Source organism: Athene noctua, chromosome 11 (assembly GCF_965140245.1).
Source record: "Athene noctua chromosome 11, bAthNoc1.hap1.1, whole genome shotgun sequence".
In the NCBI taxonomy this organism is placed as follows: Eukaryota; Metazoa; Chordata; class Aves; order Strigiformes; family Strigidae; genus Athene; species Athene noctua.
The window spans coordinates 17,868,050-17,892,767 of NC_134047.1; the positions used below are offsets into that span (position 1 = coordinate 17,868,050).

The 24,718-nt window shown below is 44.3% G+C and overlaps 1 protein-coding gene across 3 annotated transcripts in view; it reads right to left on the reverse strand.

The window, feature by feature from the left end:
• FGF13 (fibroblast growth factor 13) overlaps positions 1 to 24,718 on the reverse strand; it is a 266,035-nt gene that overhangs the window by 238,967 nt on the left and 2,350 nt on the right. Inside the window, exon 1 of one of the 3 annotated variants that reach the window (XM_074915179.1) lies at positions 18,885 to 19,072. The exons of 1 other annotated variant lie outside the window; for it this stretch is intronic. In XM_074915179.1, coding sequence (XP_074771280.1) covers positions 18,885 to 18,933 — 49 coding nt within the window. In that variant the 5' untranslated portion in view covers positions 18,934 to 19,072. Of the gene's footprint in view, positions 1 to 18,884; positions 19,073 to 24,718 lie in introns of those variants that run through there. One more of the 3 variants, XM_074915185.1, reaches the window with a different exon arrangement.

Sequence of the window (24,718 nt, forward strand, 5' to 3'; positions counted from 1 at the left end):
TCTGATATCTTGCTTTCAAGATTGCCTGCCTGCTCAGTGCTCAAACTACAAATTTTGTTCAGCTAATCCTGATCTGTTGAGAAATTTTATCAGTATCTCACTATTTAACAGCAACACTGCTACATGAAAACACAACCAAAAAATGAACAGTTGGAGTGGTATGTTGATGGATTTCCTTTTATAACCACCAATAATAAGGAATAAAGACAGTTTGAGGACCCATATGGTCACTGAAAAGTTTTTACACTGAAATGAGAAGCACCAGGTTGTGCAGACCTTGTTATTAATGAGTAAAATTTACTTAGCTAGGCAGCCTGGAAAATCTAGTCTTTCGGGGATCTGCTTTCAGTGTGAAAGCACTGCAGTGGAGCCTGTACACATGAAGCAAAGAACCCCTGAAATATTAAATAGCTACCATCCAATTAGGGAAAGCTTTCACACATTACATGTTTTACACTGAAAAAAGGACGTAATGGTTTTGAAGACAACTCCCAGTATCTAGTGGCTCTACAAGTGCAAGAATATACTCCACCATCCCTTTTGTTTGATACCAGAGCACTGAATATTTGTTCATTCAACATATGGATGTAACGACTTTGAGAGTACCCTGACCATAGAAACACGTGCATCTCCAGTTTAAAAAAAAACAAAAACCAAAACCAAAACCAACCAAACAAGCGCACAGAAACCTTCAGAAGTACAGGTATTACATTTTGACAGCAATTAAAAAGCAAGGATCTTAGAAGTTAGGGTAACAGTCAACTACAATAAACCTATTCTGGCCAGCTCTTCACCTTTATGAAGATAAAAAGGTTGAAAGATAATCTGATCAGAAGGATTTCATTTACATCATCCTGTTGTTCTCAGGCAGAGGGCAGGGTGTGCAATAGTCTTTTGGGCTTTGGATAAGTACTCTTTAAAATGTCATTTCTGATAGGTTCTGTAGAGCATCATAGAGTTGTTTATTATTATTCCTTCAGATCAGACAATACTAATAAACCATCTCACCATACCCCCTGTATACTACTGCCTATTTACCCAGTTCCTCCTTGAAGAAGCCCATTAACTTGGATTAAGGATGAACCACAGATTAGAGATGAAGGATTTCCACGCTGAACAAACAGACTGAACAGCACCCACCTTCCCCAGAGGTGGGGCCCTCAGCCAGACATACTGGCTGTGCCACCTTAGGGGATGGCAGGGCCAGCTCAAACCTGGGCCAAGCTGTGGCCACGGAGGACCATTTGGTACCAACTATCACCCTCCCTCTGACACTTACCAAACCCCTGGTGATTAAGAAGGTGAATAAAATTCCCCAGAATACCCAATACCCACAGCAGTACCTCAACACCACATTTTCGTGCATCACAGATTTGTGAACTACCCCGAAAATCACATCCATGCCCCAATTTTATTCTCACTCATGTTTCCCAGAAATACCCCGTACCCTTAAGATGAGTCACTGCTGCTTGGAGTGTGGCAGAGAAAGATTCGTAAATACTGATGCAGGAAAAATAAACTTTTAGTGGAGGAGTGGATCCTGCCTATGATGGCCCAGGAGTCTCAGTACCATCAACACTTTGTGGTGTCAAACCACAATTTAAAGGCTAAATTTTAAACCAGCTCACGGGTCCTGTCTGTACCAGTCAAGGCCTCCCATCCTCAATTTCAGTCTATTAATACCACAAGAAATCAAGTTCCTTCTTTGGTCTCATCACCACTTCTAGAAAGGACTCATACTCACTCTACAAGCTTCTCCTCCTGATGAGGCTGTGAGACAAGCTGCTCTTCACATTCCAGGAAAGCACAAATTCCCCCACCTCTAAAATTCAAAGTCCAGCACCAGCCAGCAGGATTTGTGTTCTGAAGCGATATATTTTCAAAGGAGATACGGGTTTGTGATTCAGAAGAGCCTTCTAATAAAGAACTGTATGGATCATAGCTATTTCCATTTGTTTTTTTTCTAAAGAGAAAAAAAAATCTTGACAAATTATGGTTTTTATATAACCTAGGGTAGGGAAAAAAAATAATCACAACCAATTCATCTATTTGCAAGAAGCTTTCCAGTAACCACCTCCTTCATAAAGGAGAGAAAATACATAAAAGTTCTGCTCTACCCACTATAATTCAAGTATTTTTACCACAGAGGCCAGCAGCAGACAGCAAGAGCTGAGCTCAGTAAGTCACTAACTGATTATCTCCCCTAGAGAATATTGCAGCTTTCATATCAAGAACACACAGTTATAGGTCTCTGAAAGAAATTGTTCAGAAATACAATTAGCAGATAATGTAACTGAACAAATATGTCTCAAGGAAATTAAGGACATAAAACTTAACATTTACTAGTGCCTGCGTTGCCTCTCTTATTGATCACATCTCATACAAGCTTAAACCACTGTAGTTGGACAAACTCAACCTAGAGCCATAGGGACATTCAAGTCATCAAACACAGGGCCACCAAAGTTTGTACCCAACTCAACCTTATGGTCAGAAAGAGAAAGCTGCTTGCATATTTTTAACTCAATATCAGTTATTCAAGATGATGTTTTATTGATATTCAAACAACTCTCGCCGGTACTCAAGTTACCTACAATTTGTTGTATCACCCCAACCGAGAGAACAGTGAACTGCAGCTGAGGTGTCAGGAGATGGTAACGGACTGAAGAAAGCCTATATGGACCCTTAGAGCAGGCTGTCCACCCTTTCACTGTATAGAAGCATATGCATAACGAGTCTAGGCTCTTTTAAACTGTGAGCCTGAAGGTACACGCCATGAAAATGCCTTCGGGCACCAAACCTGTATGCATGCATGATTTACTTTTCGCATGAGTGAGTAGTTTCAACACCTCTGGTGTTTGCCAAAGAATCAAAGCATTAAAAATTAAAGCAAACTGACTACTCTCATTCCACAGCAAAACAGCACAAATACATGTCATCGCTCATCTCTGCGGTTACCGGGCATCGAATAATCCTCCATTGGTTCTAAAAGCAAGGACCAGCAGACCAAGGAAAAAAATATCACAGGTAGTACAATTGAAACAAAAGTAAAAAATTGGCATTTAAATGCCTCCAATCTCATATGAAAAGCTGCTTCTTACAGTAATCAATAGGTGTCATGTCCCCTCAAATTGGCAATTTTCTGCATGACCAAACAGGATTATTGTTGCCCACTAGAAACCAAATACTAGCCGTGCATCAGCATTTCAGGGCAAGCTTCACTCTGAAACATTTACCTCTCCATGCTGAAAGTCTTTGAGGTTTTTAAAACCACAAACAGATTAATAAAATTGAACCCAGGATGAAGAGGGACTAAAACAGCTCTTTTTTTCTAAAGCTAATGGCGAAAATCAAACCAATTAAAATCATGATCTGAGTCAGTTTTAGTCGATTGTTAGCACCTCAGGCAAAATACTGCTAGAGCAGAGTTGCAGTTGGTTTCCAATTTAGCTGTCAGTATGATAAGGGAATGGTCTGGAAGAGATGGAAGAAGGCATTAATAGAAGCAAAGACAAGAGAGCTTGGTCCACACCATGGGCACAGGGTTTGCATCAACTTCCAACACCTACCTGACAGCAAGCCTGGCCCAGAGCTAGGAGAAAAGCAGGAGGGAAAGAGGAAAACTTAAAGGGATGCCAAAAATAAGGGTGCATAGACACACAACCAATTGAGATTTTTTTTAAAAAAAAGCAGTTTAAACCAAACGTTCTCAGGAGAAACGTTTTCGATGAGCATGTGACAAAAACACCTTGCACAGAGCACTACAGATGTTTTGTGGAAAGCAAGTCCTCTCACCTAACCAAGCAGAGCCGGCATGCTGGGAACATTAACACCAAAGCAAACAGAAATATCCCACTAGATTGGCAAGTGCCACATCAAGTCGTGGGATGAGTCTACCAAGGCCACACTACATATCTATATGCCATCTGCATTACAGAATCACCTCAGCTGGCTTCGTCCAGGACAATAAAACGTAGTCAGTGTGACAACAGCAATATTTGCAAGGGGCTGGAGGATAAAATGCAATAACTACATCAATACCCAGAAATTAATATTGCCCAAGGCGGTGTGCTTATTTTACAAGATACCTTGCAACAAGAGCAGCATGCCAGTCACATCAACAGCACAGATACATCAGCCACAGGGCACTTAGCCAGCCAGGCTGGACCACCAAGTAATACAGAAAAAACATTCAGCAGGATGCTGTTCTGAACACCCCTGACAGGAGCAGTCAAATCTAAAAAAACCCCAACGATCAAAGTAGAACAACAACAAAAATTCCCACAGGACAGAAGCTAAAAATAAGATTTTGGCAATACTGCTTTTCATCAGCTCTTCCTCTGGGCCTGAAAGGAAAGAGCTAGTAGCAAGCGGTATCTACTATCACTTTGGATTCAGGATCACAAACGACTCAACTCATCAATGCCCAATAGTTCATATGCAGCTTGAGCAAAGATGTTCTTTTTCTGGGAAGGAAGAGCAAGGGTGAGAAACAATTACAACTCTAAAAATATCATGGAGTGACAACCTGGAAGGCTGGGTCCTTAACAGAAGATGATTTTCCTGCCTCTTCTCATGCACATGTGCTTGCTCTGACAGCACAAGCAGCCGTTGACCTGCCCAGCAGCAGATGTGCTGTGTGAGCTGCGTGTTGAGACACTGTGGGTGGGACCAGTTGTCCAATTTGGGGATAAGGGAGGAACTTTTCTTTGCAGGGAAGACTGGCAAGGTGCCCACTCCCTTTTTGCTCTACCCCCCAGCGCTTTAGGCTGATCAAAAGTAGATCCTTTTGACCTACAAGGCCGCTACAAAAGCACAGGAAGGATTGGCGTGTTTGTCATCCCATCTCAACTTGTAGACAGCATCCCACAGAGGCAGAGCAACTGAAAAAGGGACCAGTTTCCAGAGATAGCCAAGGTGCAGGAAATAATTAATGACCCATATTAGCCTACTGAAAGAGACATGGACAACCATGAGTCTTTGCAGTTTGAGGTTCCCTTGAGACATACACTTAACCTCTCTTCCAGATGAAGGGAAAAGGATCAAGACACAACCTGTTTCCTGTAGCACAGGCTGAAAAAAGACTAACTTGAGTACAAGCAAAGAGGATTGTTTAACGCCACAGCACCCAGAGAAAAGCCTGTCATTGCAGAAGATGGGAACTTAGCTACCACCACGCCACATCTAAAGAAAGCTCATGAAGTTTCAGTCTTCTACTTTAAAATCCGCCCCACGCTTTTCTCATATGCCTGCATGTCCTGATCAATTAGCTTACGTCAAAGTCTTGTTACACACACACGGAGTTTTAATTGATTTACTCAAGTCAGTGAGCAAGGAATAATTACATCTTGGAAAATAAAGCTGGGCAGACTAGGGCAGCCCGCTTCATTGCTATGAGACTTGAAAGTTCAAAACAAAGGCAGATCTGGTTTCATCCCACAGTTCGATTGTAAGCTTCAAACCGCCTGGTGCTCCGAGACGCTGTGTTAGCTGGGCCTAATCATCAGCCAACCCACTGATTTTTCGTATCAGTGCAGCCAGGGTATTAAGCCTACAAGTAGAGTCATGTTCCATAAAAAGATATTGTTTATCTAGTAATAAACTTACACTAATCATAGTAGCATTAGATTGAATTTATAAAGCATGCGCCGTTCTCTCTACACGATAAAACACAGAGACATCCTACAGCATACTGCAAATCTGAATACTGATTAGAAAATGCACATAAAACTAACATTTCTGTGCTTTGCGGTGGTGTTAGACAGACAGGGTTAAAAATTGATGCCACCATCTTTTAAAGACTATTCGCACCATATGTATCAGGGTATTGACCATCCTTCAAGACCTTTGAGTCAATAATTCTTGTGCTTGTGGATAAAGGTGACACATAAATAAGGAAGAGACAAAAGATTAAGAGAATGGAGTAGACTGAATTACACACTTTTGATACAACAGTCCCCAAAGCCAAATTTTGAAGCACAAACGACCGTAATACAGTGGAACTGGAAAAGCAGCAGCTGCCTCCAAGGCCATCCAGCGTAGTACATTGTAAAATTTCATGCCACACTGTTTCAGTTGCAGCATCTTCCAGGTGATCTTTGAAGATGCAAACTCAACACAGGATTCTGCTACCTTTTATTCACCAGCAGGGTTTTCTGCTGATTTGCAAGATCAAATTTCAGGAGCCAAATCTATTTCTGTTATATACTTCAGTCTCTGTTAAAATCACTGGAACTATCATGGCAATTTGTCCCCCACACCTAAATCCCGTATCACAGAATCAAGCCTCAGTACAAAATTTACAGTTTATTCTAGCTATCTTAGGGCTTATTTAAAACACAACATTGACTCAACACAAAGGTACTGTGCTTTCTAAAGAAAACAAAACAAAAGAGACCAAATATTTAAAATATTCATCCTTCATTCATCACAACGGTCAGCACCATGAAATGCAAAGCATATCACACTCCCACTGAGGATATTACTCAGCAAGACTGATACTGAGCAGCACAAACCGTGTTTCAATCTAACCTGACAAGACATTACTGGTTCAAAATCTGTTCTTTATAAGGTGTCACCATAATAAACACAGATAAGCTATCAAAGTCTTTTACCTGTAAAGTTATTCAAACATGTATCCCATGCAGAGTGAGAGCTTAAAATGTTTAAAGCAGCAATAAAAACGGCAATTAGAGATCCTACCAAGGAGGCCAAAATGCTTTAAGAAAAGACATATAAAAGAATAGGGTAAGTGTTTTTCACATTGAGTGTAGTAACTTGCTGGTGAATTAGCAGCAACAATTTTAACAACTTTGTGAAAGAAGAGTGATGCATTATCTTCTCCTCTTAGTGACAGAGGTACTACCTTGACAAACAGCTCATTCATACACGTTTGAAGGAGAGGGATGAAAGTGTGCTATGTTTTGTTGATTTCTTCTATAAGCCTTTTGTCACTCACTCAGTCTTCCTCATACACAGTCAATTGCTCCCTCTGAAACACATTTACTGTAAGAATTTGTGATACTGGAACATGACATGACAGCAATACGTGACGTTCACCGATATGGGCCCAAACCAGAGTGCTAAGAGTTTTCATGGAAATGAAAAGTAGGGATGCTCAGCACCTTGCAGGACAGATTGTCAAGGTTTTTTACAGTGTTTTAGGTTGTCAAACCTGTGTGCTTTCACTACAGACTGGTATTACAGCTGAGTTTCAAAGACTAGGCTGTGGGGGATTCTTCGCATTCAGTACTACTACAGAAGATAACCCCATTTATGCCACTAGAAACTACAAGTGCCTAAATTTTCTTTCAAGATGCTTTATCAGTGAAAGCAAGATTTTGCCTCCAAATCCCAAATAATTATATCTGATAATTATTCAGGTAAGTCTGGTAGAAGTGCACACCTTGAATTCAATGGAAACCTGTATGTGCGCTGGGCTACACATTACCTTCAACACACCAGGAAATATATTCACCCTACCTGTGACAGGCTTTCCCAGCTTCAGAAAAAAAATCAAGTAGTAATTTCAGACTTCACTTTTGGGCACTGGTGCAACATGTGGGATTCCACAGGGTTGGTTATTAGGGTAGCACTTCTCTCAACCTGGATCAAGTCTAGGACAGTTTTTTTTCTTTTTTTTTTTTTTTAAGGGTAAATGGAGATCCAGACTCTGGGAAACTCAAGCATAGAAAGAAGATTATTTGAAGACTATGTCTAAAGAAATGGTTTCATTCTTGAGTTTTTGAATCAATACATATAGCATAGAGATTTTCATAAGCAACAAAAAGATACTCCCAGTTTAGTACATTGAAGAGGTGAAAAACCAGACTAGATGAGAGAAGGTTTTCTTAGATCTTGGAGCTCTGACTGACAGACCATTACACACCACATACAGCTGAGTCTTCCCTCTTCTATTATCCATGTAGCTATTTAACAATTGGGTTGTTTGTTTGTTTTTACTGTGTAAGCCCAGTTCTGTCTCTCTTGATCAAAAGTTCAGCCTCTCCTGTCACTTTACAATTTGGGTGCTTTTCTGACAATCTGCCAAACACCCAACTGGTGGAAAAACTACTCAGGCAATCAGAATTGCAAGTTAACCCGGTACGCAAAGGTATTTTTTACATGCTCAATATTTGCAACAGCTTCAGTGGCTCAAATGCTAATGGTTTTGCCAGCTCCTTCCAACAGTTACGATAAACCCGTATCTTTGGTCATCTTATGAGAAGCCCTGGAGTTGCAGCAAATTCATGAGCTCGTGTTCCTCCTTGTGCCTTTCTGTCTCCATCTCTGTCATTACTAACTTCATCTCTCCCTTGACCCTTGTCCCACTGAACCTCTTTCCACTGATCACTTCCTGCCTCAACTACCCCCATCGCTTCTTTTCTGCTCCTCACAAATCCACACTCTGTGGTGAGAAAATACATAGCCAGGGTATTATTACACTCCTGGAAACAGTAATAAATTATGTCCATAATATCCCCTCTTCCATTACATTTTTCAGCTTCCTCATGCTCTCCAGAGCCTTTTCAAAGCTAATTTCCTATCGGTGAAAGTTTCACAGGATTTACTTTCCCCTGCCACTCCATCACACTTTCTCCTCCTTGCATTCTCATCCCAGCATCTCTTTTTCCTTCCAAAAATCACAAAGCAATTGAAAGTTCATCCCTCACCATACAATGTGCAGTGAAATAGAAACAAGACACTTTCAGTCCAAAAGGCACGTATACAAATCCTCCCTGCCTCACTACAGAACTTCCTGCCATCCTCCACACCACTGACTTGAAATTGTGTTGTTTGTTTTTTTTTTAAACTCTTATATTCCAAAAATCTATCCCCAACATTGTTCAGAAGTGCCTAAGCAATTTCTCTGATCGTACTCAAAAGTCTTGCAAAACATCCCAGTTTTCACTGGAGGGCTTCTCAGATCAAGGGTGGAACAAGGACACAGATGGAAAACCTGGCAGGTCGTTTTCCTTAAAATAATTCTGGTATGCCTCTTTTTCTGTGTAACTTCAAAGAAGTTTTACTTATGTCCCAGTAGGGGGAACAAATACAAATGTTTAAAACCTGAAAGTTGCCATGAAACAGAATTGGCAGTTTTCACAGATCTGCATAATCCTGGTCTCCTCTACATTTATTACTGCCACTTAATTAAAGCATCCTAAACAAAAGGTCTACCGTTCTTAAATGTACTACTAGGAAAAAGTACAATTTTACCTTCCTCCTGTCTTCTGTGCTGTTCTCGCCTTGTATATGAATTACTTCATTAATATTCACAAAGCTTTCACTCATTTCCATTGCCCCCTTGGATACCCTTATGAAAAGACTATTATTTATATCAGTTTGTTACTCCCAACATCCCAGAAATCATGTCATGGAAATTCCTCCCAAAGACAATTATAAAAACAAAGCCTGAAAACTGCTTTCTGAACTGATATTCTGAAAAGAGGAAAACCAACCCTAAGACAAACAAAAACCAAAACCCCTCTTCCAGCCAAAGAAACCAAAGACGCAGCTTCCCAGTGGCCAGATAAGAGAATCCTGGTAAGTTCAACAGGCCAGATACCAACCAAACTCCAACATTAAAATAAACTTATTGCTTTATCAGCTTCCCTGGCACTGGAGTGGAACAGAAACAAGTCACACTTCATCCCAGAATCTTTTCTCAGCTTCTAGAACTGGCATCACAGCCTTTCTGCTACTGTAGCCTTCCCATTAGGTGACCAAGACTTGCTATATGAACCCTTTTGACTTATTTCACTTTTACCACCTTTTATTGACTTCCACCAACTAAATAAAAAAAAAATAATAAAAAAAAACAATCACCATCCTTTTTTCCAGAAAGCAAACCACAGGACAGAGCGGGAAGAGGAGAAAAGAAGAGCAGCAAATGAAAGTCATTCCAGTTCTCCTTGTCCAATCACTTGAAAACAGTTAGCTATTTTTGGCAAGCTCTGAACGTTCAGTCACTGGTATGCAAGATGAGAAGCAAACGTAAAGTAGAGCACATGACAAACCTGCACTGATTGTACATCAATATGGTTGCTGAGACCTTTCTCCTATTTACAGTCAGAAGAAATATCACTTCAACATCTGCATCAGGGGGTAGGAGGGAGCACCTGCGCTACACGATGGTCTCAAACAATTACAAATCATGATTCCCAAGGAAATGCATACATCTGCAGTTCCCACCAATACTACAACTCCCAGAAATGCCACCACATCTTTATTCCACTAGAAAATAGACTTTCACAGTTCAGATATTCCAGATCTGCACCCCATAAGAAGTGACAATGGTGTGCAGTGGCAATCAGCTCCATCGTAGTTTCTTATTCTCTTGCAGCACTTGGAGGAACAAAGTATAAGTGACAGTTCAGAGCACTGTGTATAATTACAATTTAAAAATTTAACATTTTCCAGGCATCATTGTAGCACAGCTTGGGCAGATTGAGCTATAAGAACAAAATAAGAAATTTGTATGTCTATTGAACATAAAAAATAGCTGTACAGAAATTCACAGCAGATGTAAAATTCAAAGAAAAAATGTTTCTACGTAAGAAATTTGACAGCACATTGACAATGTGTGGAAGTAAATCCAGTCTAAGCTACTTGAACAAACACTGTGGCCAGTACCAGTTAACTACACAGAGATGCAAGGAAATTAAAAAAAAAAAAGGTGCCTACTACCTTCTTAGATTTTGGTAACTCCTGAAAAAACGGTGAAAAAACAAAATCAGAAGAAAGCTCACTCTCCACTTGTGTGCCTTCTAGACAGGTAAGAGAGTGAGGCTGGGAGCGAGCAGATGACGTGCTGCAGACCACTTGAAGTTCATTCTGCAGTGTTCCCTTCTACTGGCTGTCTTCCCTATCCCTCTCCTGTTAAGGTTTCCTTTCTGGTTCTTTCATACTTTCTTTCCATTGCATCTTTCTTATTTTATACAAAAAAATAATGTCCTGCACTTTTCCCTTTCATTTAACAAAAATCGAAAATACGTCTAAAATTTGAGGGAAAAGTAATCTCCAACAGAAGAGGAAAAACTCCAAGGATTCAATACACAAAATTAACAGAAAAATAAAACCAGATTAGTGCTAATTACCACTGGATTTGCAAATACAGGCTATAGGGAGGCAGAAAAAAAACTGTTTAGAGCTCCTAAATTTCTATAATTAAACCAAGCATGTGAATAAAATCTCTATGAACCTCCTGGAACTGAAGAGCTCACGGCCATCTCCTCCTTCTTCTGCCTGAGGAGCTGAACTCCCAAGTGAAACCAGGGACACAACAGGAATGGCCTCCTTCTTCCAGCAGAAAGAGAGAATTTTCTGACCACAAACCCCATTCCCCATCCCTGCCACATTGCTGGAGCGGGGGGAGGAGGTACGGGAATTGAGAATGAAGGAGTGAAGTTGAGCCTGGGGAAAAGGAAGGGGAGTGGGGAATGTGTTTTAGTTTTTGTCTTTATTTCTCACCATCCAACTCTATTTTAACGTCAATAAATTAATTGTGCCCAAGTCAAGGTTGTTTTGCCCATGACAGTAATTAGTAGGTGACCTCCCTGTCTTTACCATCTCAGCCCATGAGCTTTTCCACCTCATATTCTCCCTGTGTGCCTTTGAGGAGGGTGAGCGAGAGAAGGGCTGGGGGGGTGTCTGGCAGCTGACCAAGGTCAATCCGCCACATGAGTATTTTCTCTCTTGGCACAGTATGTTTTAAGGGGATGGAGAAGAAAGAAGATTAGAAAAATACTCACATGGGTACTACCACTACTGCTGATGAAATCCCACATCTGCATTGCCAGCCTTAGTTGTTAAAGCTTACACAAACAGGGAGACAGAAGCCCACCAGAGCGGTATTGCGGGATTCCCTGTCTGACGCCTAATAAACAGAGATGAAGTCGTCACTTTTCAACAGCCAGCAAAGGCCTGTGGACCACTCAGATCAGGTGAGGATTACACGATGTGTAACTTTGATCCGATGCCACTAAAACAAAAGAAATTTGTCCTAAATTGGGTGGTAACTAAAAGCACATGTATCAAAAATACCAAGCACTGGTTAAACAATTCATTCTTAAATCAATCAACAGAGCCATATATCAATTATGTCAAGCCTCAGCTGAAAAGCATCTAGAGATTACTTGGGCCACAGAACTGAGTAACCTCTATAAATACACCTTCACTTGAGTTACAGTCACAACCACAGCATCAAAGGTAATGAACCACCACGAGTTCAGATTTTGTCGATCTTGAACAGAGTACGTGTGATGCAACCCAGACCAATGGCAATTCAATGGCTATTTCAGGAATATCTGTCTCTTCTTCCCATTTCACCTCAGTCCCTCTGCTCCCTCCCACCTCAGAGTGATGCTCTAATTATTCAAACAACGTAAGCAGCGTTCAATCCATGCCAGCCCTTTCTTCCTTTAGCACTGACCTTGCCTTATACATCACTCTCACAAAACTAATTAAGTGGAGAACAGTCTCACTTTACACTCTTCATGAAAAGAACTGAATTGTTACCTGCCTGAGGGTTCAATTCAAATTATTTTCGCCTTCATTCCTCTCAGCAAAACAATACAAATATTGAGCAAGAAACCAGACGAGACAATTCAAGGAAATCCTTTACCCATGTTACCACACACAAAAAAAAGTAAAAGGATTATTGTAAATAACATACTCCTTTAGTTGTTTCATTTTGTTTTTTAACATATGTCTTTTCATGTAAGCTTGGCCAAGACATGTTTTGGGAAAAGTGGGGAATTTTGTTAGGCCAAGAGACATAGTTGAGGAAAGAATAACAATGTTTGGGGCACACAGACCCTGCAGCCAGGCTCAACTAAGAGGGACCCAAGTGGCTAAGAAAGCTTCAGTCCCACAGAATAGATCTGAAACGACTGAATCTGTAAAAGCAGTAATCAACAGAGCAATTACTCTCCAACATACATTAACTGACAAAGATCCCAGTCTTAAAATATGTAGCTGTAGGTTGGCTAGGATGTGAAGCTTGTCCTCCCAGATCTACAATCGCTTTGTTTATACACAGGATTGACCACACATCTAGATTCACCAAGGATCTTATAATGGCATGGATTCATTGCTTGTAAGGAGCAGACTGAGGAACAGGATTTGATATGTCTTTGCTCCTGAGGAAGTGGTTCATGTAACTCTAGAGCCACCTCTTCCTAAACACACTATAGCAATAACACACAACGAGGAACAGAGGAAGAAAATGAACATTCATTTGACCCAAGACTACACTGCAGCACAAAATTCCCAAAGCATGTGGGTAAGACCAATGCCTTGAAGGAAATCACAGTAAATGGCACAAATACATTTAATGACAAGTCTCCAGCATACTGTGGGTGGCCACAGACCAGAGATGCCAGAAGCCTGAGCCGTACAGATTCTTATGCATCTGCTGTGAACGCTGGTACTCACCCCTTTGCAGCCCCCTGAAATGCTCTGTGGGGCTACTCATCCCCCAGGCCTCATCTGCCTGGGAGTTTTTCCTCTGAAGATGAGATTAGACATCTGCCAAGAAGCAACAATTATTAAGTTTTCCTCTAGAACCAAAAAAGATTACTATCCTTTGCTAACTTCCGTACAACATGAGTTCTTTGCCATGGAGAGCAGCCATACGAGAACTGACAGTCTCACAAACCCCAGAGTTTGGAGCTTGTCCCTGAAAATACTGCCTTGCTGTGGAGTTCTTCATCTAATACTGAAAACCATTAAGGGGCATCAGCACAAATGTGCTGGCATCTTGATCTCAAAGGTCACTTCCATTTTTTAATTGCTGGTGTTTACTGACAGACATCAGGGACCACCGTCTTGGGATTTAGAGAGAAGGATGTCTCTTTTATAAAGAGTTACTGTAGTTTGTGGAACCAAAATCAGTCACAGATAATGAGTCATAACAGGAGGTAGTTACTGTAAATATTCCAAGCATGGGCACATTAACAACCACCCACTAATCAGAGGCAATGCCACAGGCAGACACAGAGAACTCCCACTGGTGTCAATGGGAATTTTGAATGGATCAGGGCCTCAGCCAAGAGCTGAGTATCTATTGTAACCTGCAGCATTAATATCCAGGATGGGGTGGGTCAAGCCTCTGATTCTGGCTGTCGCTTTCCAGTGGGCGATGCAGGCATCTATTCAAAGGGGATCCACAATCTCAAATTTCAGACAGGAGGCACAGAGATTTCTAGTGTGCGGTGAACAAAATAAAAGCATTGAGTTTAACTACTCATTCTTTAGTGTCAATAAACATTTATGATACAAAACCAAATTCTGATACGCAAGTCAACAGCACCAACTGACCACAACAGGACCCGGCCTACTGCTGGCAAACATCTGCCTGAACAGCGACTCAAGCTCATATGTCAAACTGCGGCAGCTGATGAAGTTTGTTGGGGCTTTGTGTCTGGGATGCAATAGAACTGGCACCCAAACTTCTGATAAGCAGACAAAGAAATGCCCTGCCTCCCACCTGAGCTGGCCAAGCAGCAGATAAGGGTGCTAGCACCATGATCCCTTCCCCCTTCTCACACGGGTCTGCACTTGCTGCTAATTTTGATTTGGTGGACTCAGACCAAGACATGGTCAGCTTACATGTTGCCTCTGCGCCACTGTTCTTCAGTCCCTGAAGAAAGTTACTTTCTCATGATTCAGTACTATAGAAATATAACTGTTGAGATCAGCTGCTTTATTTTTGTCAGCTTTTCTACAGACCTTTCAATCATAAGCTGCATTATACTATATTCCCATAAAGCCAGGAAAAGCAGTAATAGATACCTCAAAATTCTGACTTCTATTTTTCCTGCCAAGTGCTTTAAGTGCTTTGTTTTCTGCTGTCACTAAATCAGAATAGTGCCTATACTTCCAAAGCCTTCACCCTTACTGTCACTATTTCAATATGCTCTTCTCAGATTAGACGCTACGAGCTTCAAAAATACTCCTCCTATTTTGCTTTCTGGAGAAGAAAATATACTCTGCATTTTCTTACTGCTTACAGCTGAGGTTATCTGACTTCTGGGCAAAGCTATCAAAGTTTCTTGCAGTGAGAGCACAGTGAAAGGAAGAGATCCCCCCCTGCATTTGCCTTGATGGGGAAGGCAACAGTACATAATGCAGTTGGTAAAAAGAAAAACAAATGCAGATGAATTCATTCCTCAGATTTAGTTTCAGATTCTCTACTCCATCTCTTGACTTTCCTTGGAGGAGCGACGCAAATTGAAAGCAGCCTCTGGTTAGAGTCTAGCTGTAATACCAGACAGCACAAGCTCTTTAAGGCCCAGATCCAAAGTACAAGGATCTTAGCAGGTCTCAGCTCACTTTCCTAATGCCCTGTATTGTCCTACTGCTCCATGCCTCTCCCCCAGATAAAAGGTTAACAAGTATTTATTAAAATAGGTTGTGTTGATACAGCCCCAACGCTCGCTGGGGACGCTGGATATACTGCTCTCAAAGCACAAAGCAAAAGCCTTTTGAGGGATAACTGGGGAGAGTTGCCTGTCCTGTCACACACGCGGCACGCTGTTGCACTGGCTACGTGGCAGGAAAAGAGCCCAACTGGTGGGAACTGCACTGCTGGGGGAACATACCTGGGAGTATTTCTTGAGGACATACCAAACTTCCATTGAAGATGAGCTGTTACCAACCATCAGACTATCAGTGCAAGATGCTGAGCTGTTGTTACTACCCAGACCCTTGTACTCCTGCTAACCCCAGAGAGCACAAAGTGAGACGAGACATGGGAACCTGCCCCACGCTTGAAACCACCAACACAGCTGGGACAAGGCTGCTCTCTGAAACAGGCCACTTGCTACCTCAAACAGCCTCCCTCCGGAGCTGCAGCATTGCCAATCTGCCTTTGAGACACAGCTTGGAGGCTACCTCAGCTTACAGTACCCTGCAGCTCTCTGACATTCACAGAGTTAAAAAAAAAAATAAATTTCAATGTCATAATCTTATACATATACATTCACAGTTAACGCAGCATTTTGCAGAGAGTAAAGGTGCACATCCCTGACTTCATTATGTTAATCCATAATCTTTATTTAGATTGGGATCATTAATTCTCAAACATCCACAGCCAGTTTTAAAAGGAGCCAAATCTTGAGCAAAACAGTCAGCACTAGGTTTTCTGGGCAGGACTTCTAAAGTGAGGCCAACAAACTCTGAAACAAGAAGTTACTTTCCTCTTTGGCTCAAGAAAAGATGTGAAAAAACCCTATTTCTTTACAAATAGATTTTGGTACCTCTGTTAACACCTGCGCAACTCCACCGACACCACCACCACAACAGAGGGTAATCTAACTGAAAATACCCATTGCAAGACAGTAACTACTTGCACCAGTTTGCGAGGATTCCTACCAAAATCCATGGCCTTTCAAGGTTCTGTATAAATCAGGCTTTTCTACAAAGACCCACCCCAAAAGCTCGTTGTAGAAAGTGCTGTTCAACAACTTAAAACTGCTCCTTACATTAGGGCTGAATATAACTCCCAAATTCTATAGCGAGCGACAACAAAGTCTCATCTCATGCACAACCCTGTAATGCATAAGAAAGTTTCCAGAGTCAGAAAGGCTGATGCTATTCTCACTAACACAGTACTCTACAGTTATTATTCAAACATAGCCCTGAGACACCTACATTTACAGCAGGTATTAAAATTACATTGTATATCTTACAGAACACAGGGTAAATGAACATACCACCGCAATAAGCTACTCTCATGTGAAACCTGATTACATTGCTCTTTGAAAGAGCAGTTAACCCACTCAAAAGCATACAGGCTTCTGGCAGGACTTGAAGTATACCCAGTGCCACAGGAGAGCTGCAGAAATATGCAGGAAATAGTAATCCATCCTTTCCAGACAAATTACTATTTCATTGTATTAAAACAAACAAACAAACAAAAAAAACCCCACACCACCAAAACCAAAACACAAATCGAGCAAAAAACATCCTGGTTTTACTATGCTAAATCCAAATTAAAACATTCCCACTAAGAGCAGAAATACTCGCAATCACCAAAAGAAAATTCAGGTGGGCCAGAGCAAAAAACATTTTCAATTTTAGTCTACCACACAAGAGGCTAAAGAAGACCCTACAGCCTATACATTAGGTGGTAAATATTACCTGGACCCTTTTTTTAAAGCATATTTTACAGACTATAACCATCACTAACTTTTCTACAGCAGTACCAGACCACCTCATACATGTACCAGCTCCTCCTGCTGTACCTAAAACTGCCTCTTTACTTTGCGATGAAAGTTTTTATACGAGCTCAAAGAGCATACCAGCTTCTCCTGGAAGCAAACTACTAGCATCAACTCTTTTTTCTTGGGATTGTCAGAATATACACCTTCTGGTACACTGTCACCACAGGAATCAAAGCCTTGCCTAAGTCATTACTGACATATTAACAGCAGACACAAATGACTTTGCCCCAGTGTTTTGAAATACACGTATGTTCCAAAACCTATACACAACCAAATTCAAATATGAAGTCAGTATGTCATTAAAATGTGAAATCACAGAACAAAATGGAATATGTAAGTTTGATTTCAAAAGCAAGCTTTCAAGCAAGTATAGCACAAGTATGGCAAATTCTCTTTGTGTAGGATTATAACACACTTGTAAATCATGCAAAATAATTCCTCAGAAAGGCAGGAATCTTTTGTTCTGCACTGCTTAATAAATTATTTAAAGATCATTTTAGTCAATAGGGCCACCATAAAAAAAAGTCAACAGAAAATAATTTAAAGAAAAAAATATTTGTTTAGAAAATGTAAGGTTTTGCAATGCATCTGATTGCTGAAATTTATTGTGGTGTTGTGAAAAATAAAAAAGAAATCTGATGAAAACACTAAGGTTTTGAACATAAGACATAACATAGAACTAGAAAGACCGAGTTGGGGGAAAAAAGAACATCAAACAAACAAAAAAGATCTCAAAAAATCTCAAACTTTCAAATGCAACAAACCAGAAAGTTTTTTTAAAAAGAATAGAAAGGATGAATTGTTTTGATTTGGTCTTTTCAGGCTACTAGAAAAGTAAATGACAGGCAAGTGCCCATTATGTTCTATAAAACTAGTAAATAAGGAGCAGTTTCTTCCTCTTCCAGGGAGGCCAAGAGCATGCCCTTCACCCAGGCATCCCACCAGCACCGACCTTCCGCACGGAGGTGCGTTTGAAACACACGGATTTATCTACAAATACCCTGAAAAACTACTGCCTGGAGGGATGCCCAGCGCACACTCCAGCTCCCCCTCGAGTGGGCTCCCCCGGCCCCGAGGCCGCACAGAAGCTGCGCACCCCGACAGAGGAGAGGGGTCGCAACCACCTGTGCGTGCACCCCGCAGCGGGGCACCCCCCCCCCCCCGAGAGGGGCCCTGCATGCCCCCAGCTGCCCCGCCGGCAGCCGGGCTGGGGTACCACCCCTCAGATGCGAGGGGAGAGGGGGGGGGGGGGGTGTCTACATGCAACGCCCCCTCCACACACCCCTCGACTCCGCGTCTCCATGGCGATGGCTCCGCTCCGCCACGCCTCGGCCGGGGCCGCCTGCAGCGCCGAGCACCCGGCGGGGGAGACGGTTCCCCCCATGGCGGAGGAGGAGAGGGGCGGGGGGGGGAGGCGGGGAGGCACTTACTTTCGCCGCTGCCGCATTGAGCCGGGTCCCCCCGTGCCCCCCCACCCCGTGCCGGTGCAGCGCTTCGCACGCCGGGCACCGATTCCCCACCCGTGCCCGGGGCCCCCCGAGCTACGGACTGCCAGCGGAGCGGTGCCCCCCCCCCGCCCCCCGCAGCCCGGTAAGGTCGGGCAGTCGGCGGTCGGGCCGGGGAACATGCTGTTTATCGGAGCGGCTGCGCCTGCCTTACCCTTGGAAGCATCTTTCTCTTCTTTGGGCTTGATCACCTTCCCGCTCATAGACCCCAGCTTGGGTGGGAAAATCCCCGGGAGCGTCGCGGATTCCGGCTGGACCCAAAGAAACCTCGGCCGGGGGGCAGCGTGCGTGCGTGTGGTGGATCCTCTCCGCCGAAAAGGCAGGAATAACACCAACAGAAGGGGAGGGGAAAAAAAAAAAAAAAAAAAAAAAAAAATCCGGAGCCGGCGAGCTGCCCGCTGCTCCCCGGCGCGGTGCCTCGGAGCCCGGCGGCGCCGCCGCGGTGCCTGCGGGAGCGGAGCGGGGCGGTGAGCGGGGGGCTCCGGCAGCCGCAGCACCGAGCCCCTGCGCCGCTCGCCGTGCCAGAGACAAAAGCGATTTTCCTCTGTGTCTGCCTGGCCCCGGCCGCCTCCTTCCCCCCGCCTCCCCGGCTCTGCCTCCCCTCCCCAGGGCCAGGGAAGCGCAGCCGGTCCTGGAAGTCCCACCGCCCGGGGGGAGGGGGTACTGTGAGTTGGGGGGGGAAGCGGGCGGGAGGGGGAGCGGTGCTTGTTTGCTTGGGTGTGTTGGGTTTTGGTTTTTTTCTTTTCGCATCCTCCCCTAGTAATAATGGGATGGAGCAGCAGAGCTGCAGCCGCGGATGGGAGGAGGAGGACGCGAGTCCCCGGCACTGCAGAAGAGGCGGCAGGTTTACGCTCGCCGGCAGTAAGGAGGGCTGGAGCTAGAGCTGCCCTCTCCAGCCCCCCCGGGCCCGCGCACCCCCTTCCCCATCACCCAACCCGGGCCCCCATGAAGCGGTACCGAGGGGGGGGGGGGGCAACGCGCGCCCCTAGTCCCCTCCAGCCGCGGGACGGTGCCCAGCGCCGGGCGGGGGGTGGCACAGCCCCGGCCTGCCCTGCCTTCGGGGAGCCGCTCCCGCCCCCCCATCCTACAAAGGGGAGGCTCCGGCCGCGGGGCTGTGATCCCGGCATCGCCCGGTCCCGAACCCGGCAGCCTGTTGCTGCCGTCGCGGGAGTGCGAAGAGCGGCGGGGACACTGGGGGGTGGCCTGGAGGGAAAAGTGGGGGGGGGGGGGGGGGGGGGACGGACACGACACACTGGGCTCCCTTTAACCGGGGGACACGCAGAGCCTGCGCCGTCCCGCTCCCAGCCCTGCCGCTCTGCCCCGGGGATGAGGAAGGGACCCACAAAGAGCAGCCGAAGCTCCCTCACCTGTGCGACAAAACCGCTCCCCGCCCTCCTCGGCGGGGGCAAAACTTCCTACGACCGGGGCCGCCGTCGGGGGAGGGAGCGCGGGGCGCGGCCACCCATCCTCTGCCCGCCGCGGGCCGCGCAGGACGGGAGGGAGGGACGGACGGACGGAGAAACCCGATGCAGCCGGCGCCCCTTGGAGCCTGGCCCTGCCCGGTAGCGCCGAAAATAAAGTGCTGGGAAGGGCGATTCGCGAAGTGCCTGGGGGAGCCCCTCGGGCGCGGCAGCTGGACTCCCCCAACACACCCCTGAAGGGGCTTGTTTGGACGGGGGGGACACGACGGACTTCTCTAAGCCCAGCAGAGGACAAGGCTGGGCTGGGCACCCCCCTGAGGAAAGCAAGATGCTCAGGGCACGACCCTCCCCGTGGCCTTTGGGTACTCCTCCGCTTATCCTCCCCCCACGGGGGGGTGAGGCAGCGCGCCCGCAAGCGCAGCCCCAGCTCCAGGGGTCTTCGGGAGAGGCAGCAGCCGCTGGGCTGCGCAGCCGCTATTTTTAGCGGAGCCGAATTCCTCCCCCTTCGCCCGCCCGTAGCTCCGGCCCAGCGCCGGGGACAGCTGAAGGCAGATCGGCTTACGGCGACCGGCCCCCTCCTGCCCCGGGCGAGCCATCACCCGGGTAAAACTGGTAATGAGCCACAGCCTGGGGTAAAGTCCCATTCCCACCTCACACAGGTGACCGGAGATCAGGTGTGATTAGGAAAATCAGGACTGTTTAAGCTCAGGATGAAGAGCCAAGATCAAAACTGCCGCTTGGAAGACCAAGAAGCTTGTCCTTATTACATGGCTTTCCCCTCAGAAATGCAGAATGTACAAAACTGAACCCCAGGTCCTCGAGCAGAGCAATCCCAGGCCTCCTCGTCTGCACCATGAACCACCTCTGCTCTGTTTCTGGAACCAAGGAGTTGTCCTGACAGGGTCAGCTTTGCTTCACAGAGATTCAGGCTGCCCAGGGAAGGGGTTGAGTCACCATCCCTGGAGGTATTTAAATTACACATAGGTGTGGCGCTTAGGGACATGGTTTAGTGGTGGACTTGGCAGTGTTAGGTTTATGGTTGGATTTGACGATCTTAAAGGACTTTTCCAATGTAAATGGTCATATTATTCCCTGATTCAGTAAGCCCTCTGATGATAGTGGACATAGGGTGCTCTCAATATAAGGCTGTTTCACTTGAACTTTTTCCATTATTTTCTTTTTTTAACACTTCAAAGACCTGCCAGGAGGATCAAAAATTTGGGCTTGGGTGTTTCTCTCCACTGGAACTTGGACCAGTGAAACTGGAGAGTCAGAAGTGGAGGAGCCAGGAAGGAGGAGTTCTGTGGTTCAGCTGGGCCAGTGTTGTCAGAAGTAGCCTCGGTGAGCCCCAGCAAGGAGATTTCAGCTGTCGGATAAAACTTAGACCCTGATTTTCAAAGGCACTTGCAGTGCTTTGATGAGTTATAGACAATTCACACTTACGGTCTGAGGTCTTTCCAGTACCAGAGGCCACTGACAAACACTGTGCTTAGTGCTGACAGTGAACTTGCCTTTCATTAGCCATTCTCACCTTTGCCAGGAGATCTGTTAAATTTTATAGGAGTCGTTATTACATTGACCAAATGAAGCCTGTACACTAAGCGTTGGAAGGAGGCAGCAGCTCAGCATGTTGCGGAGGAACTGTACCTACTGGTGGGCAGAGAGAGCTCACCCTGCTGCTTTGAAATGAGTTAGTTTTTCCCCTTACTAGCTTGCAAGGCTTAGAAGTGCCAGTTAAAATTAATAAAATACGGTGTTATGCATGCAAAATATAGGGAGATTTGCATGAGGGGTTATTGCTCTCTGTGTACAGTTTTCACAGCCTTTACTTTTAAAGCTACCTTGATGTCTCAAGTATTCTAGTGGAGAGGGTATTTGGGGCTGGGGCACTGCCTCATGCCTTCAGATTCCCTCATCAGTTCCTTGCCTTGATGCTAGCGGCTCTGGATTTGGGGTAAATCACGTAAGGTCTGACTTTGCAACAAAATTTCGTTAACTAACACAAATATTTAAACATGAATCTGAGCCTTAGCATCTCTGTACATCACTTTCCCAACTATAGCAGGGATAAGTGTCACCTCATTGCTTTACAGCTATAATATTGGAAGCTGAGAAGCCCTCCGGATGCTGTGGTGACAGAACTGATACACAACAAGCTACATGCTGCAGCCAAGCTTATGCAGAAACTTTCCTCTGTGTGGCCCTGACACAGAGCTTGTACCTCTCACTGACACCATCCTCTGAGTTTCTGAATTAGAAACAATTTCTGCGCCTCCAGATAGATCAGATACCCAGAGGAAGATGACTTAGTGATGTTTAATACAAAGAAAGCTGATGTGTCCTGTGCAAATGCTATTTAGGTGTTCCCTATCCACCTAACTGGCTTGGGAGGGTTTAAATTCAAGACTCTCTTTGGGGGGGGAAGCACGATTTAAAGTCAGATATAGTAAATTGTTCTAAGTACACACCTTTTGTGCTCTTCCTGAAGTTGTGATGGAGTCATCTGATGTGAGTGGCAAACAAGCCAGCAAGGCAGCACGAACAGTTGAACCTTTTATGGTTCCTGAACTCTCCTGCCCAGAGGGACAAACACAATTGCCCCAAGCACAGCAAGGTCTGACAAGCTCTGAGCGTGAAGTGAAACATGAGGCTTTTGCAGCAGAGACACGCACGCAGCAGATCATATTTGGGGTCTTGCAGCTCAGGGTCGCTCTCTGGAAACAGGCACAGCAGAGCTGACGTGCTGCACCAAGCTGTGCCTCTGCTGAGGGTATTTATTCCCCCAGAAACATCTCCCAGAAGGTTCTGACTTGGCACAGGCTTGGATAAGCTGGGTATCATTTACAATCTGAAATTGTAAACTCTAAGTGCCTTTATACAACACAACTATTGCTGCTTAATATCCAATAGCTGTATGGTTTGTCTGTAAAGCCCATACTCAAGTCATGAACATGCTTTTCCTATCCTCAGAAAATATCTAGAGACACATATCCCTGGGGAACTCTGGAACTTGCATAGATACAGTAGTAGCATTGCTCCTCAGTGTACTTTTTCCTCGGTTCTTTGGCTTCTCAAGTTGAAATCTTCTCTTTTCTGCAGGCAGTTGTTTGTAAAAGGTCCAGATTCTGCTCTTTTATGTAGCGGGAATTTTACATTATGCCTTTAAAACAGTCCAACAAGGTTAAATTAACTTTGTCATGATGGTTCCTGGTATGTTCCCAGTTATATCTGAAGTAAAACTCTCCCTGCATTCAGGTGGAGCAAGACTAGGCCTTAAATTTAAGATTCTAGACATGAAAAAGTCTCACTAAGTACTTATTCTTCACTTCAAATTATATTTTTTTATATTCATACTGGCATCAAGAGCTATCTATGGCATTATGATAAAGTAAGTAAATGTATAAAGTTTTGTTGCCACTGTTTTTTAATGATGCCTATAAAATCAGTCCAAATAAATCCTTCGCACATCTCCTTATTGCCAGGCCCACTGCTGTGTTAACTGGAATGCTAGGACTAATTTCTTTACTACCAGTTGTGTGTTTTAACAAAAACAACAAAGATTTACAGACAAGATTAATACTAAAGAGAGGGCCAAAGTACAGCCTATTCTCTAGCAGGCACATGCTTGTTCTAATGGATGTTTAATTTGGTCCCTGTCTTATTTTTACCATTCCTATTCCTGCGCAGTCTTAAGCGCTACACAGAGGATCTTTTTTTGGCAGACAGCTTGTCCTCTTTTTGATCGTCAAAACCCAACGGCTTTATGCAAATAGAGTTCCAGCTAATGGATAGTATGGAGATGGCTGTTTAATTTCGCTAAATAATTCAGTCTGATAAACAGAGAAGCCCTAAGCAAACACTAGTGGTAAGGGATAATAATCATATTCACATAGCAAATCTCTCACCTATTTACTACGAATCATTTAAATTAAAATTAATGGACATCAAGCATTCTGTGCTGTGACCCTGGCACTTTGGATTGCTTCTCTGGGCTGGGGAATGTGCTCAGCTCCTGGGAAATGGAGCATCTCCCATTGCTACGCAATGATCCTTCTGGCTGATCAAGCTTCGGAGATTGCAAAGCAAATCCCGAACAAGGCTGCTGGATAGAGCACCACACAGATGTGAGGCCTTTAGCACTGGAGATCAAAGTCTTCCAGATTATTGACAGTCTAAAATAGTCTCAAAGGACTTTTCTCTCTGCATTTCAGTACCTTTGCTAAACTAGATTGATGACAGTTTATAAAGGCTTGCATTTCTGTAACAGAGTATGGTATTAGTTTTGGTGTCTAAGTTTAAAAAAAAAAAAAGATAAATTCTTCTTACAGGTCTAGAAAAGCCTACAAAGTAGTGGTTTAATGTACAAAGACTGTATCTCGCATGCAGTCTCAGAGCTTCACTCTTAGCTAACAAATCATTTAAAGGCTCACAGCTGGCCTTCGTTTTAAGTCCTGGATTTACTGAAACAAAGGCATCCTGAAATATACTGTGAAGTTCTGAAATGAGTGAATTCTGTCAAAATGTCTTTGGGGGATGCTAGTGCTTACACAAACACCACATGTCAAAT